A 20,173-nucleotide genomic window follows, 5' to 3' on the forward strand; every position below is an offset into this window, starting at 1 on the left:
ATCACAACGCCTACCGAGGTAACGTCATGGGAGGGGGGTATCTAGTCTGCGCATGCGTTTTAAGAACTAGCGTTGGTAGGCAAAGATGGCGGCGGGGTCCGATTTGTTGGCTGATGTTTTCTCCAACAGAGCGGTGGACGAAAAAGTAGTAAGTGAGGTAGTGAGAGCCTTTAATACCCTGTTAAGAAAAGCAATTTGCGCTAACTTGACCTCTGGGTTTCAATTGGCAACAAATCATTTTTGTAGTTTATCTGTAGTCGGTAGTTTCAATGTTGAGGGTAGTAAATGAAATTTTGACTATATAAAGCAGGTAAGATATCTGTACTCCCTGATATGCCGACAATAGCTAGTTTTAGTCAGGTTGTTTAACTTAACTGTGGCCAACTTCATTTGACTTATCACTTAACTGAAACTAATGCGAATTGGATAGTTACTCGACACTTCCCTTGCTGCCTTATGTTTCCGCCGCGGTAGCGGTAGGAGTTGCTGAAGGTGTCAGTAATTGTTCGGGGGTCCCACGGTCAGAGCATGGACGGGACAGCTGGGATCACATCGGCGGCTGAAACAATCCCGACTGCCGCGAAGAGTCACTTCGGTTCACTGACAACAAGCGGAGCAGTTACGGGAGCATCAGGTGCAACAGCTGGGGGTGACAAACAACAAGCGACTGGTGCTCCAGCTTTGGATGGAAACGGCGCGGTGATGAACTGTCACATCCCCGGAAGCGGGCAGTCAGACAGCTCACAGACAGCTGTTGTGAATGGACCCGCTTCTGCCTCTCCTGGTTTTATTATTCGAACTAATCCGAGTGCACAAAATACTTCGACCTCATCTGGGAGTTCGTCTCAGCCTGCTGAGAAAACTGTTCCCACAGTGGCGCTTGTAAGGCCACCTATGCAAACTTCTGCTAACGAGACTCAAAGTACAGAAAGCCCAAATACAGTCTTGTCATCAGGGAGCGGTAGTGTTTCCTGCAAAACTGAACCCACTAAAAATATAACTCAAGCCGGTGCTCAGGTCCTGCCTTCGGGTGTTTTGTCTGCGACCATGAGGAATCCGACTGTTCTGCAAAACTTGAGGACTACATTATCGTCAACGATCAGTGCCGCTCCGCCAGGAGGAATACGGAGCATTGCTCCACAGGTGTTGGCTCCTCGACTCACTCAGCCTCAACAAAACGCTACAAGTATCCAAAACATCCAAATCCCTGCAGGTACGATGTTTAAGAGCTTTCTGTTTACTGTTCAACAAATGGGATTTCATTTCCTGCATGGATGAGGAAATTCTTATGAAATTTTGTATTAAGCGAAGGTGAAACTGCTATTGATTCTAGCTGAGGTACAGAGCGGACACAAGTGGTGAAGGTTCTAATTTCAAAGTAGATTAAGTTCATTACTGGTGTGGCCTGTCAAAGCAGCACTTAGCTACGTTGTTAATTCTCATATATTTGCTTGTCTGCTACAGTTACATTATGTTCCTTAATAATAGCTATTTACTGAATATCTCATAAGTATCTTATTTTTTTACTGGTACTTTTAGTTTCCTTTTCAAGTAACCTCTAAGATATTGTGTGCCCCCCTCACCTGACTTTATTCTTAAAGTCCTTACTCATTCTGAAAATAACTAATGTGAAAATCTTCAGATTTCACTCACTGTCTGATTTCTCATCATTGTTTTGCCTATTATGTGTTTTTCAAAAAAAAAAAAATTACCCTCAGATCAGTTCATTGATAAATTCATGTTTTTATGTATTAGAAATCACTATTGATGGGTCATTTATGTTGATTATTATCCTCTGTCATGGTTGTGACTTTGATTTATATATATTTTTTTGGTTTGTTTTTAATATTTGAACCTTTCAGGCATGGTGTTGGTTCGCAGTGAGAGTGGGCAGCTGCTGATGATTCACCAGCAGACTTTGGCTCAGATGCAGGCTCAGGCACAGTCACAAAGCGCAACGACGCCACGACCTGCAGCCCCCCCCAGCACTCCACCTGTCCAGGTCACGTCTCTTCAGGTATTCGTGTGCCAGAAGCATGAGCGCACGCACACGGGGAACATATGACTTGTATGTGTGTTGCAGTAAAACACAAAAGAAATGTACATTTCTGGATATCTGCCAATAAAGACAGTGGCCTATTTCACTTTAGAAGGAATCACATTTGACAAAAATTAAGAAAACTTATACACTTAAGTTTTATTATTATTATTATTATTATTATTATTATTATTATTATTATTATTATTATTATGGAGAAATATAGAAGTCTTTTTGAAGATTTTCCCAAACTTTAAAACAGATTTTGTGTAAAATCTTACACAAATGGATTTTTTTAAAGAATAGATATTAATTTAATTGATTTTCAACAATACTCATTTGGATAAATAAGTTTGTGTTGCATGTAGACTATAATGGAAGAAAAAAAATGTCATTTGACAATAAAACATTGCTTGATAGCAATACAAAGTGTTTTCTTCCACTATTCTGGAAAAGATTCAGTGTTCTAAATGGGTCATTTTCAAATGTTAATATTTAAATGTAGAATACGTTGCACTGATTTTAAAATGTCCACACAGAAGTTAAGCTGAAAGTATACAACCTATCAAATGTCAAAATTTTTGAATTTTCATTGTGTTTTTCAAAATATTAGTTTTGTTGATTTGCAGTTGATTCTAGGTACATACCAAAAAGATTAATGCAATGTATTAAGTGTACACAGACTTAGTGGAATGTTTTAGTAGCAGATCATAATATATAAATATAATATTCTAAAACACCCACAGCACTGCCTGAACACCAGTATTAAGACTAAAACCTGCCATTGTGATTGTTAAACTTTTAAGTAATCATACTGTTACAATGTTTCTTCTACATGGACTTAGAAACAACCCTTTTAAACAACTGTTATTGATCACAGTCCATTTGTGAACCTTCAGAAGATACAGGATAAAGTACTTTAATCAGTCAATCAACTTTATCAATGTGACTTTTTTCCAAGTTCTGTGAACAAGCTTAAAAATACATTACAGGCACACTAAAACAAAAAGATTTCACAAAAACAGATCTCTTCTCGAAGGTGTAATACATTCCGAACGGACTGCTGTGAAATAGAAGATTATTCTAGTCTTGGGACAAAAAGGCTACCTTTTTTATGGAGAATGTGGACATTGTGTCTTTTGACTAAAGCGAACAGAGATCCAGCTTATCAATTTTCAGTAATCAAGACAGAGGTCAGCATATTTGATCGTGTGGAAAGAACAGAACATGCACATATGTGAAGACAACAGTTAGTTATATCATATAACTATAACCATTAATGTTTTCCAGTGTTCTCAATTTCAAAGTTTTCATACATTAAAAATGTTTTATTCTGTCAAATATTGTTTTATTTAAAATAAAAATGGGGTTTGAAATGGCATCCAAGCTTTTTATTTTAAAGTTGCATTGCAAGCTGGATGCAACTGCACTTATCTGTCTTAGAAATATAGTACATTATTCTTGTTTAAATAACTTTAAAACACTCCAACTAAAATATTTTATAACACAGATAAAATTAATCATTTTAATGCATTACTATTTGTAACTAATGGAAACGTGTCTCTTTCTGTCTTCTGCAGACTCCAGGAGGTCCTCTGCTGGCTCGCTCCGTAACCCCGACGACCATCATCAAACAGGGTTCCCCAGTTCAAACCACAGTAGCAACCACAACCACCCTCCAGAGACCTCCTGTTCTGCAGGTACCTCAGTCAGTCTGCATTCTGAGATATTTAATTGTAGTAGTTACAGTTAATACAAGGTGTCAAATTGACCTAGTTCTAATAATAAAAATAGTTTGTCAATGTACCATTCATAAACATCTTGTTACAATTCCAAAAAAAATCTAATATTTTCAGGGGTACTGACAATATCCAATGTTTCACTGAGCCTGAGGATGTTGCATAAATGTGATCTTCTATGTGTGTGTTCTTTGTTCCAATAAGTCATGCAGACAACTCAGTAATTCCTCAAGAAGCATTAGCTTGTCTGGATGGCTAATAATATTGACTAAAAATAATGATCATCCAAGACACTGAGGGAATTAGTCACCAGTTGTTTTTTTTTTTTTTCCTTTTACTTACCTAGGTAAGTAGGTACTTACCTAGGTAAACCTATGTTTACCTAGGTAAACATAGGTAAACCAAACCAGAGAAATAAAAGCTATATTGTAATCTACTTTTTTGTGTTTTGTTTATTCATCTACAAAAAAGAGTTTTACAAGGATGTTTGAGTTGTTTACTTTTATTTGTTTAAGAGTGACATTATTTTATTTTTATCTTAACTTCAGCGTGAGTGCTAGTTTGCACTCTCTATGAATAGAGAGGTTGCCATGTAAAGTGCCTTTTTGTTTGACATCTTTAATGACTAGTTTCCTGGGTGCTTGTTTCATACTCGCACTGAAAAGATGAGTGAGGAACTGTAATTTTTTTCATTTCCTGTAAAAGTAATCTCTTGTGCAGAATACCATCATACTTGGAGGAAATGCCACTTCCACGGGACAAGCTCTTGGAACGCCAACCACAGTGCAGGCAACGGCAGCAGTAACTCAGAGGGTGGGGCCCCTCGGGGTCACTGGGGTGCCCGTCACTCCAACAACCATCACAGCTGTAAGAAAGAAGTGAAAAGTTTTGTTTGTCTATTTTGTGAACTCTGGTTTTATTTCAAATTTTCTTTCTTTTTTTTTTTTTTTTAGGAAACACTGGAGAATGTGAAAAAGTGTGGAAACTTTCTGTCTACACTCATCAAGTTAGCATCCAATGGAAAACAGTCATCTGAGACTACAGCCACTGTCAAGGAGCTTGTTAGGAATTTGCTGGTACTTCTCTCTGGCACAGTTTGTTGTTCTGTGATTTTTACAGAACAACAAACTTTTCTACTATCTGTTTATCACATATTCCTTAACCATCTTTTTCTTTATTGTAACAGGAAGGAAAGATAGAGCCTGAGGATTTCACCAGCAGGTTGTACAAGGAGCTTAATTCTTCTCCTCAGCCATACCTTGTACCTTTTCTTAAGGTGAGGTGTTGAAAAAAGGTTGACACACTTTTATGCAGGAAGTTCTGTTGCCTAATAAAACAGTGTTTTTCCAAATTTTACCCAGCAATAAACATAGAATATATGAGAATAAATAACTATTCATTAAAATATTTATCCTCCTTGAACTGCAATTAGTCTGCGATTGTATTCAGGTGTCTTAGGTCAGTATTTTGTAGAACCAACTTTCTTCTGAAATTAGAATCCCAATTTATTTGGAGTTTGTGTTCTAATTTTGCAACTCAAAAAATATTTTAAAAGTGCACAATGAGATATTCAAAGTTATCATTTATAACCGAACAGTGCTTTACCACAACTTAGTTAATGTTATCTAACAAACCTCTCAGGTCTTCTCAAAATAGCTGCATTTATACTGAACTTGAAATATACACAGGTGGATTCTATTTACAAAGTAGGACACTTTTCAAAGCGAGTAGTTGCATTGGATTTTGAGGAGTTGTCAGAGTATACAAGTTGAGTCTATTTGCAATTAACACTGTTGAGATTTGTATTTGATAAACCTCTAAACTTTAAAAGACAAACCTGTACTAATATGTTGGTTTTATGACATCCATCTGTACTTGAATTATTATTTAATCCCCAATTTTTTGTGACAGACTCAATGTAAAGTTTAACTCTATACACAAAATGGCACTTTACTTGAGTGTTGGCATCAGTTATTGATGCAGAAATCTACTGATTCCTCCTAAATATGTCAAGATTACAGTTAGTAAAGAATGAAAATAAACATTTACGTGTAACATCAATGACAGTTCTTGGAAAATGCTTGGATTTTTCTTAAATTCAGTCTCAACATTTGATCTCAAATTAGAGAACTCAGACTGAAAGTGCCCTATTCCTATAAACAAGAATAAGATCACATTGCCATCCACAATATTAGCTATTATTGTGTTTTGTTTTTTACTCTCTCAGTTTATGAAAAATAATGAAATCAGATATGTGTGTATGTGTGTTCTTCATGGGTCAACTAATAACAAGCAGGTCATCTTCAAAAGTGCAAAAAAGCAGCATCACAGTTAAATTATTGATAATGCATAGAAGCATGTGCTCATTAGGCTTTGGATGCTACATACACAAACACACTATGGATTCTGAAGCACACTTGCAGATGCCCTCAATAATCAGCAGGACTGAATAAGAAAGTATCTTATGTTGATGCTTAGCTTAGCTAAAGTCTCACTGAAATGTGACAATTGTCCAGTGTGATGTCTCTGCTATGATACAACATGATGGAACAGGAATCGCAGATTTTAAAAACATGCTAATGCTTGTTAATTAATTTTCTTAATGTTCCTACAAGTACCTTTAACATAATTTAGAAAGAGAGACTGTCTGTGAAGCAGGTACGCAGTTGGCTTCTTTGAAAAGAGAAGTGAAATTGCATTATGCACAATCTGGGTGAATGTTAATGAGCTGTCATTGTTTCATACCAAAACCATTGATTTCATTTGCTCTCTGTTTCCTCTCAATGCCTACAGAGAAGTCTTCCGGCGTTGCGTCAAATGACCCCAGATCCCGAGGCTTTCATCCAGCAAAGCTTGCTGCCCCAGCCAAGCAGTCAGCCAGCTGCAGCAACCTCTCCAGCCCTTGGCGCTGTGGTTCTGCGTCCTTCTCTTTCGCCTGCAGTCAGCGCGGCCACAGGCTCTACCACGACCAAGGCCACAGTCATCACCCTCTCTCAGAAAGCCAACAGTAAACCTGGACTGGTAATGAAGCTGCTTCTGTGAGCTTTGAATGTTGCAGTTGGCATGTTTTTAAAAAAAAAAAAATTCTACGTAACATCCACTTTTTGTTATTGTATATTCATTTATTGAATATTTTGTGTGTAATTGTGTGCAGGTTGTGGCCCAGCAGCAGGTGAGGCCACAGGTGACCCTGGCTCAGTCTCCGTTGGTAACGATCAGAGGAGCAGCTCCCAGCCGCATCATTGTGGGTCAACCACAGATGGTCAGACACACTCCACAAGGTGCGAGTTCAGCAGCGCTTCACACTGGAGATGTTTGATACATTTCTGTAAGATTGGGTTTTAATAGCACTGTTAAAAGTTGTTGCTATTAAGGCAGAGTTGTAGTATTAATCTTGAACAGTTTGGTTAATAAAATATTCACAAAATAAATACATCTTGCTGCAAAGTCTAAACTTTTTCAGATTGTGGTATCGCTGCCATCTTGTGGTTTCTTTGTGCAATTGTGGGATACAGGAAACATTTTGGAATTCATTTATTCAAACCATTTTACTAGCTGCTGTGTTTTATCCTGTTTTAGTAAGCGACGCCACAAAGTGAACTTCTGTCCCAATTTATACATTTTAGGTTCTGTGGTGAAACAAAATGTGGCTCCAGGGACCAGAGGAGTTCAACTACTCAACCAGGCATCCCTTGTCGATGCTCAGAGGAACAAGCTAAAGGAAGCAGGAGGGGGGACTTTCAAGTATGTGGCTCTTAAAAATGTAAAAATGATCCCAGATCTGTTTACAATACCTTTTTTAACTGCACATCTTTGAAGGTTAATGATCAGATGGTAAACTGTTGCTTGTTTAATTAGTGTCTTTATCTTACTATGATGCTCTTTTTTACTTTAGTATTTGCAATCCCGTTTGACATATTAGAATGTAGGTGTGAGGTGTAGAATTGAGTCATGTGATTTAGAATTGATTCAGCCTTGAGTCACAAATTTAATAACTTTAGACTTGACTCTAGAATATCATAAAATACTTTTTACTTAAACTTTCCTACCAAAGATTCTTGACTTCACTTTGACTTGAACCTTTTTACTCTTACACCAAGCAGAAAATCTGATATGAAGAAAAAATGACTGGTGCAGAACGATGGAACCTTACCAAGTTGCGTTACTGCGCACCGTCTCCCATTTGACAATATTTCCTCCCCCCGTTGCTCCAATAAGCTTGCTGTGTCGGCAGTGTTTACCTGCTTTCTTTCCTGCATCATATGATGACAGAAAAGGAGGTAATGAATGTGGAGTTGTGCTCTCTTCCAGCACAATCAGAGGTGTGTGTTAAATTGAAAAAAGGAAGGAAGAAAAAAAGCTGCAGGTGGCATCTCCCAAACAACAAGTAGACTGCTATTCAGCAGAACTCCTTTCAAAATGTTAAAACACTTTCTTTAAGACTGTAAATGCAGACACTGGTGCATTGTAAACCAATTTTTGATTTTAATGAGGGAGACGGTCGCCGGCCACAATCTAACTTATTTTACGATGTTTTTAAAATTTTCTTCCATCTCTTGCTGGCTGTTCCAGTACATTAAGCATCTTTTAAAGTAATATCTTAATTGGAAATTATTACTCTGATTAAATTCCATAATGGTCAAATGAGTTGTTTAAGACTAAAATAAAAAAAAATTATGGCATTTTCATGTTATTTGGGACTTGAATCAAGACATCACTGGCTGCATGGTATTAGAATGGGGATAGTACTGGTAAATATTGCAATGGTGATGTTAGTTCCATCACTATGTGACCATTTGCATTTTGGGGCAATGTCATTTGTGTGTGCCCACCTGGTTCTTGTTTGGGAGCGCTACTGCTTAACCGTTTAGATTTCCATTTACACAAAAATTGAAAGTCCATCTTTTTTTTTTTTTTTAGAATAGAATAGAATTCAACTTTATTGTCATTGCACTGTCACAAGTACAAGCAACGAGATGTAGTTTGCATCTATCCAGAGGTGCTCTACAAGATATAATATTTATTTACAGATGTACAAGACTATGTATGTATGGACCATGAGGGGTTATAGCAAGAGATATAGATATTGTGTATAAATATAAATATGGGAGCTATATGCACAGATTATACAGAATATATAAGAATGTTAGGGAATGGATTATAGATAAATAATGGCAGATAAAATTTACAGGTTGTATGTGTGTGTGAAGAAAACAGTCCGTGATGTGTGTGTGTGTGAGGATAGTCCATGTGTTATTGTTGTATGAGAGGGTAGGGGAGTACAGTCCTTATAGTTTATGTTTTATGTCAGGAGGCGTTCAAAAGCGTGACAGCTGTGTGAAAGAAGCTGTTCTGGTTTTTGTTTTCCTCTTCATAATTATGTGCTGTTTGTGTTGTTCCATAACATACAACACAAACTTTTACTTATTTTACTTGTATTTACACAAGTAAAATACATTTGCGATGAGGTTTTGATGTGCTAATCTGGACTATGAATAATTATGCAAAGCATTCTAAAATAACTTTTTGCTTAAAAAAAAAATCAAAGTATAAAAATAACCTATGTTGGGTTTTGTGTCTTCCTTTTTCTACTTCGTTCCTGCAGAGATGATGATGATATCAACGACGTGGCTTCCATGGCAGGGGTCAACTTATCCGAGGAGAACGCCCGCATCATGGCCAGCAGCTCTGAACTTGTTGGCATCGTGACTCGGTCTTGTAAGGATGAGGCTTTCCTCTCCATCTCCTCTCTCACCCGGATAGTTCTACAGATTGGTCAGTGGTTTACTTTTGAGACAAAGTAAACTATGCTCTTACTGTAGGTAAACTCTCGTTCATTCTTCATTCTTCCAAACTCACTTCTGTTTCAGGTAAGAAGTTTGGTGTCAGTGAATTGGGCACAGATGTGATCAACTACATTTCCCATGCTACACAACAGCGACTGCAGAACCTGTTGGAAAGCGCTTCACAAGTGGCACAACTGAAGAATTTAAATTTTAAGGTAAGGATGTGTCTCAGTCACTCGAGAGTTAGCTTTGTGAACTATAGTTTATTCTGGTTTCATAACTTTATTTCTGTCTGTCTCTCAAACATCTAACTTGATAAAAATGGTCAGGAGGACGAGCGGTGTGAGCAGGTCAGCGACGTGCGAGCTCAGCTCAAATTCTTTGAGCAGCTGGATCAGATGGAGAAGCAAAGGAAGGAGGAGCAAGAGAGAGAGATCCTGCTGAAGGCTGCCAAGGTAGAAACAGACAATTTTATGGTGGTTCAACAGTTTGAAGTTTGATTTTTATTTATTTATTGTAATCTCAATCATTTTAGGGATTGGGAAATGAATAAAAGTAGGTGTTATACATTTACAGCTTTATGTAAGAAGGGATTTATTTAAGCTGCTGCTCAATAAGTATTGAAGTATTAAAAAAAGTGGATCTGCCCTCCTCTGTATAGATGGATCTTAGGTGGTTTGTTGACCTAGAATGGCCTATCATTACTTTAACAAGGACACAGAATACCTGACAGGAAGAATTACTCTGTTATAATTGCATAGACAGTGTGAATGTGTGATCTTTACCATTAATGTTAGTTTCTCTGCTACTAGCTAGCAGATATTTTAACTATGAATGAGTGAATGAATAAAACAAGGGATTTAATAAACTGATCAGATTCAACCTGAAATATTAAAAATCTCCTCTGCATTGCTGCAGTCTAGGTCACGGCAAGAAGACCCAGAACAGCTCAGACTGAAACAGAAGGCCAAAGAGGTAATTATATGCAGAGAAGAGGGAGTATGCAACTATTTTCTATATTATTATGATGAATGAGATTAATCCATATGTTGCTGTTGTGTGTATTCCAGATGCAACAGCTGGAGTTGGCTCAGATCAGGCAGAGAGAAGCCAACCTAACAGCGTTGGCAGCAATCGGCCCGAGGAAAAAACGGAGAACAGACTCCCCTTTAAGTGCGAGTGCAGAGGTAAGGATTTTTAAACCTTTCGACAAAAATGATGTTGACAGAACAGTTAAATGATTCCTTCCTACCAACCTGCAGGGTTCAGGGTTGGGATCCTCCCAGCCTGGAGGCTCCAGTGGACAGGGCTCCAGACAGTTTATGCGCCAGCGCATCACCAGAGTTAACCTCCGGGACCTGCTCTTATGTCTGGAGAATGACAGAGACTCCAGTCACTCCCAGCTACTCTACAAAGGTCTCCTCAAATAAAGGCTGCACTGAAGTGACTATTGACACGCAGAGGTATTAGTGAAACGTATCTGATGGCCTTTTGCCTTATCTGCTGCTCTAAGTATTATATCTGCAAGAAGAGAATAATCTGAAAAGCAGAGGAGAGCTTCCTCAAGCACTGGCCTTTTGTGTGGTATCTTCAGCAATTAAAAGACAGGTAATGACACCAGTTTCCCTCACACTTATTAACATCAATGCTCAAGATTTGTGAAAAGCTTTAAAAACATTTGCAGCATAATCTCAGTTTTGTCCTAAGTTTGTCATGACGAGAAGGAAGGTCTAGGTAGAAAGAAAAACACCCTCTAAACTCACTCTTAGAGAAGAACAGCAAATTAAAAGCACCTTAGAGTTGTCAAGTATCCAAAGCAGCAGTTTGATATTATCTACATGCTAACTGTTTTTTTTTTGTTGTTGTTGTTTTTTTAGGAGCCATGCCAGGAAAGTTTTTTTGTTTCACATTCACTAATTGGAATCTGTGGAGTAAGCTAAAATATTGGGACTTTAACTGAACAGTGTTCTTCAGTCAAATATTGAACTTTTAAGCAACAAACTCCTGGTGGGGCACACATGAAGAAATGGAAGGCTTTGTAAATAAGTTCCTCATGCCCACTTTTAAGTTTGGAGGATCTGTGATGTGGGTTGAATCTTTTTGTCCTGGGAACCTTGTTATTGCACACAGTATCACAAAATCTTTCACATTCCAGGAGATGTTAAATAAAAATCCAATAGTTTCTGCTAGAAAGCTGGATATGAGTGGTCATCAGGTCTTTCAACAGAATGATGAATCAAAACACATGGCCGCATTAACAGAAAAATGGTTCAGTCGAAACTAAAGCATCATTCTTCTACAGACATGTAAAGGTCTATATTCCTATAAATGCTATATTTGAGCATTCATTTTGAATGCTCAGATATTCTGAGATGGTATCAGAGAATACTCTGCTTTCCTATTGGCAAAAGAAGCTATTTACTGCTAGGATTAACTGTTGAGATACCAGGAAATGTGGCACCAAAACAAAATTATTTGGATTTTTTTTCTGCTTGTGAATACAAGTTCACAATTTCAAAATTGGATTTTTCTAAAATATAATTTTCAGATTGTGGAGCTACAATAAAAACAGAATTTATTTTTATGCTTTGTACAGATTTTTATCATTGATGCCAATAAATGTAGAGGGCACCTTAAACTCCACTTGGCTCATCTGCTGTTTATTGTTGAAATGACATCTGCTCAGTTGCCTTCTTAAAAGTAAAGCCATATCCACTTGATAGTGTTGATTTATTTATCCAACAATATTTTTTCAGAGATTCTGGATAAGTTAGGATTAATTCAGTTTTCTTATTTGCCATTTTAATTTATGCAGCCACTTGGGTGACCATAAGGCGTTGGGAGTTCAGAAGTTCAAATATATATATTTTTACTGAAGCAGATTTACTACAGACTTTAAATGCACTTCATTTGTGTAATGTTCTTTACAGAGCAGTAGTATGGCCACTATTTTCTTATGCATTACAAAGTCAAGTTGTGTCTTATTTCTTTTTGGTTAAAGCTCATTTGGAAAAAAGGATCTATACTTAAACACATTATGCCGTTTTGAAATGAGGTATTTACATCCAAATTAGTGGAAAAGCAGGTGAATATTGGGAACAAAATAGAAAAAAACGTTTTGTTGGTTTTATGTTAACTTTTTAATTTTATATTTTTTGCAAATTCCTCAGCAAACACATCACTTTGCAATTACTGTGTGTGTTTTAGTGCACATAGCAATTTTAGTTTTTACTTCTGGCTTTTTTTGTTGGAAATTTGGGTAAATATATACTTGAGCTCACTTTTTGTAAATGTTTTTTGTGGTTGACAGCTTCAGCTTAAAATCTTTTCTTTTACTTGTATATAAATGTTTGACATGAGACAATGATTCGATCTCATGGTGGTGTCTTGTAAATTTTGCACAGCCGTTTGTTTATATGTAAATATCTGAATTTAAGAAAAGGTTTTTAATGACTATTTTATAAATGACAAACAAAAAGATCTATAATAAACAAACAAAAAACACTGATAATCTGCCCTCTGTGCCTTTACTCCTGAATACATTCTCTTTAAGGTCGTCAAGTGATGGTTTGGTGTAACAAGTGTTTGGATGATATTCTCAATACATTAGAATATCATCAAAATGTTTCTTAATAATTCAAGTTACAAAGTGAAACTCACATGTAAGATTCATTACACATTGATTTATTTCTGTTCATATATATATATGCAACACCAGTGAAGTGTTTTGCCCAAGGCTACAAATAAGGGTGGGTGGACCAGGAATTGAACCAGCAATCCCCTGATTGCAGGGCAAACTTCTGCCACCGTCACCACCATATGTCATGAAAGTATAACACGAGACACATAATCTGTGAAATGAAATGCAGCTCCTCCCTGTGGTCCTATTGCCATCTGCAGAAAAACACACTGTCTCCTGTCAGAAACAAACTATTAGAGGAATAAGGTCTCGGCACTGTCAATCAACCCTGTATATGCGCTGCTTAAAGTTGGATGCTGCAACTTTAAGAACTAAGGATTGTGTCATATCAGAAAAGTAATAAGCAGCAATAAAGATCAATAAAATTAGCCTTAAAATGATTTAGGAATGTTGAAATATGCAAATCAATGTGAAAAAAGTTGATAAATGTTAAGTGTATCTTAAAAAAAACTAAACAAACATTTTGTATCAATTATTTTGAACGCTCTAAAACTCCAGAATGCTAGTTGGTGTAAATACTTTGTGTTCCTAAAATGATAATTTCCTTCATCTTATTCCTTTGTATTTATGCTTTTAAAAATTGCTTTGTTCAGAATCACAATTAGAATTTCAAATTACTCTCATTCTCACTACACACACTCACTGTTAAAGAAACTAAACTTTGTTCCCAAACCTTTTGAGCATCATAGCCAATAGAGATTTAAAATGTCATGAACGTCAGATCTAATGATTTGGAAGATGTTTTAACTGGACAAAGAAAAAACTAAGAAAATGTCTCCTTGACCTAAAATGTGAGTGTCAATGTAATTTTTGAGTCTCACAATCTGACACGTCTCCAGTGGTGTTTGGGCAAATGGCAGGGTACACCTTAGACAGGTCGCCAGTCCATCATAGAGACACAGGACAAACAACCATTTGTGAACACACATACCAAAGGGTGATTTGGAAAGACCAGTTACCATAGCAGTTATATTTCTATACTTTGGCACAAAGCCAGAATACTGGAAGACAACATATGAATGTGGAGAACGTGAAATCCATGCATATAGATCTCAGGATTTTAACTCTGGACTTTCCTGTTCAGAAGCCTGGACAAAAAATTGTTGGACAAAACAGACCCAAAAAAGGGTGTGTTTTTGGTGGAAGAGGAGAAATATGTCCTTTCCCACTTTCCCTCGGCTTTATTTGTCAGCAAAATGCTTATACATTTTTTTTTTAAACCAAATTATTGTATTTATAAAATACATTTTATATTAAAAAAAAAAAGTTCTCAAATGTGAGCATTATAAAATTGATAACACCTTCAAATTTAGTGGATTAGGACGTGCAACATTTTCTAGAAACAGTAATTTTACAGATGTAAAGCGCAGCAGGTTAAAATGTATTTATTCATGAAACAATAGACTCACTGTTTTCATGGTTTCCTTTCAAGTAATAATAAGGAAGGTGCATTATGTAGACTCTAAGGTGCAGAGAGGAGAGATCCCACAGGAGGGCAGTGGTACCCCATGGTAGACAGGAAGTATCTGATACTTATCAGACAGTTTGCAATAGAATTTGTTGCTTGTTATGGGCCTAAGTCTGTATTTTTAACCACCTTATGATTTGACCTAACAATACTGAAGTGGTGCCAATTAAAATAGTAATTTTGGAATGTATTTACCATGTTGCTAACTTTTGCTTTTATGTCCTATCTCATTTTATGCATGCACTTTCTTTGTGTCCTTCTGCTCAAAAGACATGAGGACCTTTACACACCAGACACGCCCACACAGATGGACATCTCAGTAAGGATCATTGCAAGGCACTCATATTTCTTCAGATCTAGTGGATTTGAGGCTTAGACGCTTGTCTGTTCTGCTCTCTCTGCAGACAAGGTATCTTATGTCTGCCTGCAGAAACCGTTGTCGTCTTGTCTTGATATCCAGGCAAAGGCAGTCTTCTAAGTCGTCTTTAATATGAGTTGTCGGGCTGTATTTGCTTATGTTACTCTGGGACACCAAACTCAATTCCACAGTCTTGTTTGATTTTGCATAATGAGAAGTTGCTGTTGCTCACAGGATAATGTTTTTGACTGACAACTATGAAGATGAAGGAATATATTTCAAATATTTATTTTATGGATTTTGAAGAACAGAGCTGGCTTCTTAAAAAGCACACTGATGGGACAACTTCGGTGACCTTGTACATGGTTTGAATATAGTACACACCCTCAGTTATTCTGGTTTGTTCTTAATGGCCTGGTTTTGTTGATGAGCTGTTTATAGTTCTTGTAGAAGGCCTACATGCACCTATAAAGGCATGGAGATTGTATGACTGATTGATTCTGTGAATGTTAACAAAAGGATTTTTAAACCGTGCATATACTCATTATGAATCAAGTATAAATTTATTCAAATTGTTATACGTAACCGCACTAATAGTTAGTCAAGTGTTTCTTTTAAATGTTTTACATTACGAAGAACAGAGGCTGTTGACCAAGAAGATGAGCCCTGTAACAAAGTGGACAACTTTAGGCTGAATTTGCAGCAACCCAGTAAACATTTAAATGGTCTCTCTTGGACACTGGTGTCCACGGGTTCCAGTGTCCTGCAACTTTTAGACGTCTCCCTGGCCTAACTAGGCTAAATAAAGTGGTTGAATTGAATCATTAGTATATAATCATGTTCTATAGAGTGGTACTAATAATTTCATTCAAGTCTGTTTAAAAGGACACATTTTAAGAGTTGCAGGACACTGGGCCTCTAAAGCTTGAGTTTGATGCTCTGCTTGGTACTGCATGGAGTCAATCAGTTAAGAGTTCCTTACTGAAGAATTTATTCTGAGATGGGTATTTCCATTTAATAGCTATTGTCACATTTTATAATGAAATACTTGTTGCTAGAACATCTGCAGAATTGGTGAAGTCATTCTGAGTTTAGAAAACCATTTTTTTTTCATGAATGAAACAATGGCCTTAAAGCGAAATAGACTTTTCATTTTGAAATCTTGACTTTTCATTTTGAAACAGCCAGATTGAAAGTTTTCATTGTGGAAGAAAATCAGAAACATTCCAGTCTTAAAATGATAGCCCTGCTTCTGACATTTGGTCGAGCAGAAACTACTACTTCTACGTCTGTTAAAGGAGCTTGTTAGAGAACATGGTTTTCTTGTAGGTGATGTATTTAAATTCTTCTCAGACTTTTCAAAGTTAGCAAAGAAAACTGAGAAAAACACTGAGGTCAAAGGAACATCTAACCTTAATTAGAGGTCCATTTTGTATTTCATTAAATAAAAACACATAAGAGCAAGCTTTTACATGCTGATTTTATAAAAGGTCAAAAAGTCACTATAGCTTTTAAAATGAAATAAATGCATTTAATTCAGGCCCATATAATTCTTCAGTTAATACATTATGTCTGTATTCATTTCCAGTTTTAACAAATTAGTAACTGAATTAAATTATTTCAAAAGCTATTCATTTCTTGTAATTTGGCACTCTTCACTCTATAATAAGGGAAATGCTTTAGATAATCACACACATTTAATATCAGCAAAGTAACGATTTATAGTAAGTTTTTAGCTTTGGATGTGCTGTGGTGGTGCGGAGGTTAAGCACAACCCACATAAGGAGGCCTTAGTCCTCGACACGGCTGTCGCAGGTTCGATTCCCGGCCTGGCGACCTTTGCCACATGTCTTCCCCCTTCTCTCATTACCCACTTTCCTGTCAATTAACTATCAAATAAAGGCCACTAGAGCCAATAAAACCTTTAAAAAACAAAGTTTTTAGCTTTACTATATTTTTTCCAAATAAAATCCCTGACATTTTGTTTGAACATTTTTTGGCTTCAACTTTTCCTTTACTTAAAATTACTGGCTCTGGGGCATAGGGAGGCTCAGTTGGTAGAGCACCATGTGCAGAGGCTGCGGTCCTCAACACAGTTGTCCTGGGTTTGAGTCCTGGTCTTGTGCCCTTTGCTGCATGTCTTACCCATCTCTCTCTCTCTTGTCTATTTACTGTACAATAGTGTCTTGTACAGCCTAAAATATCTTTAAAATAATATTAATTGCTGTGAGTGTTATTCCACCCTAAATCCTTACATTTCTTCCCTTCATGCAAATTACATTTTTAGATACTGTTAATAATTACATTTCTAATAAAAAAAAAAGGTTATTTTCACAACTGATTAAGAGGCTGGGTTGATTTTACTGGCATATAAGTGCTGGGCTAAAAATTGTGCTGCAACTTGGCAGCAATTGAGAACAAAGTAAGTCCCCAGATAAAATGTTTCCTCTAAAGGTCAGACTTAGCCAATTCTATGAGGTAAACAGCATGGCTTTTAATCAATCTGAACTTATAGACCAGATAAACCTTTGTCATTATTAATAACATCCCAATTTATATCAGCCAATATTTATATGTTTTTGATAGTAATATCCTCTTAGCCACTACCCAGAGGTTTCAGGTGGGACTTTCTTTGCTTTTTGATGGGTTTAATCTGGTCAAAGTTTGTCATGTAAAGAAAATTCAAGAAACAACTCTAGCAATCCGCAATTACAAAGGCAGGGCTTACTGTGCCTTTCAAAAAATATGCTGCCAATAATTTGAGAGAACAAAAGGTCTTAGTAAATGAAAGAGACATGGTGATTCCTCGCAGAGCATAGTGTTCATGGAGTAGTATATGGATTCCCATTACTATGGGCTCTCTGAACGCAAGTGGTGAGAGTAGATCCCTTGGGGCTGAGAATCAACCTCCACTTACATTCTCTGCACATAATTGAGCAAATTAGCCGTGAACAGCTGTTACCTGTTAAAATGACCCGCATTCATTTCATCACTGTGGACAAGAGGTCTGATAGCATCTGCATGCTGCAGCTGTCCACTGCTCCGATTAGGTTGCCGATTTCTGCTTTCAATATATCATGACAAACATAATTACTTTAACATCTCTTTTTATGGATTCTACAAATCGGCAGGCGTGCAGTGCGCCAAGTGTCCATCAATTACAGTCACTGTTGGCTGAAAGGCTGTGCATTCGCCTACTTTGTCTTGCTTCGAAGAGAAGGAAGGTCTTTAATGTAACTGAAGAAAAAGCTAACGGTTTTGGAATTCTCACAAACATTGACTTCATGGGTTGATCCTCAGTAGCCTCCCAACTGTGAACTTAGCCCATTGAAAGCACTCGAGAAAAGCAAAGCAAGGTTATAGACTTGGGTATTAATGGATGTCTATAAGGTTTTGATATTCATATGATTGTGGGTAAGTTACTGCAGGAAAAGGTTTGGAGTCAAACTGTAAGTGGAAAGTGGCTAAAAAACAAAATAAATAAAAAAGAAACTATTGACCCCAATATTAATTTTAAACGTGCTTAAGAAATATGAACATTTCTACTCCTTTACATAAATAACTATTGTAGGAAAAACATCTACTTACTGTATAGTTTTAAAAATCAACTACAAAAAAAATCCTTAATTAAAAATAGCTGCACAATTGGTTAAATGACAACAACCCATGGTTTAGACTACATGTAATCTGAGATGTAAGCTGCTCGTGTAATCATCCGACTATTCACCTCTATTATGTAATACAATATTTACACAATTTTATGCCTAGCAACAAATTCAAACTTGTTTTGAGCCAGTAGATCTTTGTTGGATCTTTTATTGGGCCTCCTCTGCCCCAAGGACAATTCCAGAAAGTTTCCAAATGCATAGCCAGATGGAGGCCATTGAGGAACTTGCAGTGGCACACCAAACAGCAAAAGCCAGACCAGAACTTCTGGAGTTTTATTATGAGGTTGTCAAAAATGGGCTGTTAGAAAAATACTGCAATATAGAAGTAAACTGGCCTACCTTAAGTCTTTTACTCTCCTATTACTAATACCAAATATAACAGTTTCAGTAGCATCATGAATGAAATAAATACATAAATTGCAAAAACATTCATACTTATACATTTGGCATTACTACCACAAACTTCATCATATTATATTTATTTATTTTATTTGGTCATGCAAAACAAATTAGAACAACACATTCAAACATAAACATATATAGGACACACTTTTCAGAATTTTATTTGTGAACATTTTGAAAACCAGAAATGTACCTTCGTCTTTTATCCAGTGTGTTGGTCTATCACATAAAATTCTAATAAAATACATATTACGGTAGTTTGTGCAATACCTGCAAAAACTAAAGGTGTGTGAATTCTTTTGAAGCATACTTCCCTTAAATAAATAAAATAACTAACCTGTCCTCTCTTATCTCAAATGAACACTGAAAAGTAGGACACACACATGAGGCTGGGCAGAATAAGCAATCTACAGTACTGGCCAGTGGCCCTTTGAAGAAATTTAAAGACGGTGTAGTTTCTTCTTCTATGATCTTAAATGGGAACAAATGGAGAAGAAAAAGGTGAACCACAGCCAGTTTCATTCCTCCGTGAGCCAAATGATGCCTCATCAAGGACAATCTTCAATCATCCCTTTCCTTGATTATGTGGTCAGAGAACACCAATCAACCGCTGACCTTTTGCTGCGGGAGCAGTGACAAAAGCAGCATGAGAATGTGGATGTGATCTGCTGGCTCGGTGGCCGGGGCAGTGAAGTAGAGAGGGTGTTCTCGTTTGTGCCGAGCTGGTATTTGGATTAGACAAGACATATTTTGGAATCCAAACTTGGAAACTTTCAGCCACCGCAGTGATCACTCAAGCCACAAGGAAATAGAGACAGAAGAGCTCAGTGGTTACATAAAACATGCCAAAAGAAGCTAGAGACTCAATTAGTTAAGTCCCCATTAGCTAGATCGTAAACTCTTGAGGCTCCATTTTGTGCTGAAATAGAGAAAGAGATTTTTACACAGCAAGTAAGTCCAGAGGGGATTTAAATCTAAAGCATTTTACATCAAGGCAAACAGCATGAGCAGCGT

The 20,173-nt window shown here is 36.9% G+C and overlaps 1 protein-coding gene across 2 annotated transcripts; it reads left to right on the forward strand.

The window, feature by feature from the left end:
* The first annotated feature begins 64 nt into the window (after positions 1-64).
* taf4 (TATA-box binding protein associated factor 4) lies at positions 65-12,206 on the forward strand. 2 transcript variants are annotated; one of them, XM_014473660.2, is made up of 16 exons: positions 65-157; positions 475-1,213; positions 1,863-2,017; positions 3,619-3,738; positions 4,498-4,644; positions 4,731-4,853; positions 4,964-5,053; positions 6,571-6,798; positions 6,932-7,058; positions 7,404-7,521; positions 9,383-9,552; positions 9,648-9,778; positions 9,893-10,018; positions 10,482-10,538; positions 10,634-10,750; positions 10,826-12,206. In XM_014473660.2, the coding sequence occupies exons 2-16, from the start codon at positions 529-531 to the stop codon at positions 10,991-10,993; spliced, it is 2,562 nt and encodes an 853-aa protein (XP_014329146.2). In that variant the 5' UTR covers positions 65-157; positions 475-528; the 3' UTR covers positions 10,994-12,206. The 2 variants fall into 2 exon arrangements, with proteins under 2 accessions (XP_014329146.2, XP_023192608.1); XM_023336840.1 differs by having other exon boundaries at positions 65-1,213.
* Positions 12,207-20,173: the final 7,967 nt, after the last annotated feature.

This window comes from Xiphophorus maculatus, chromosome 1 (assembly GCF_002775205.1).
Source record: "Xiphophorus maculatus strain JP 163 A chromosome 1, X_maculatus-5.0-male, whole genome shotgun sequence".
In the NCBI taxonomy this organism is placed as follows: Eukaryota; Metazoa; Chordata; class Actinopteri; order Cyprinodontiformes; family Poeciliidae; genus Xiphophorus; species Xiphophorus maculatus.

Bases quoted from the DNA above. Each gene is read 5' to 3' on its own strand.
- taf4 (XM_023336840.1), top strand. From the start codon at position 529: ATGGACGGGACAGCTGGGATCACATCGGCGGCTGAAACAATCCCGACT. The intron at 7,522-9,382 runs GTATGTGGCTCT...TCGTTCCTGCAG, and splicing joins GCAGGAGGGGGGACTTTCAA to AGATGATGATGATATCAACG. The intron at 9,779-9,892 runs GTAAGGATGTGT...AAAAATGGTCAG, and splicing joins TGAAGAATTTAAATTTTAAG to GAGGACGAGCGGTGTGAGCA.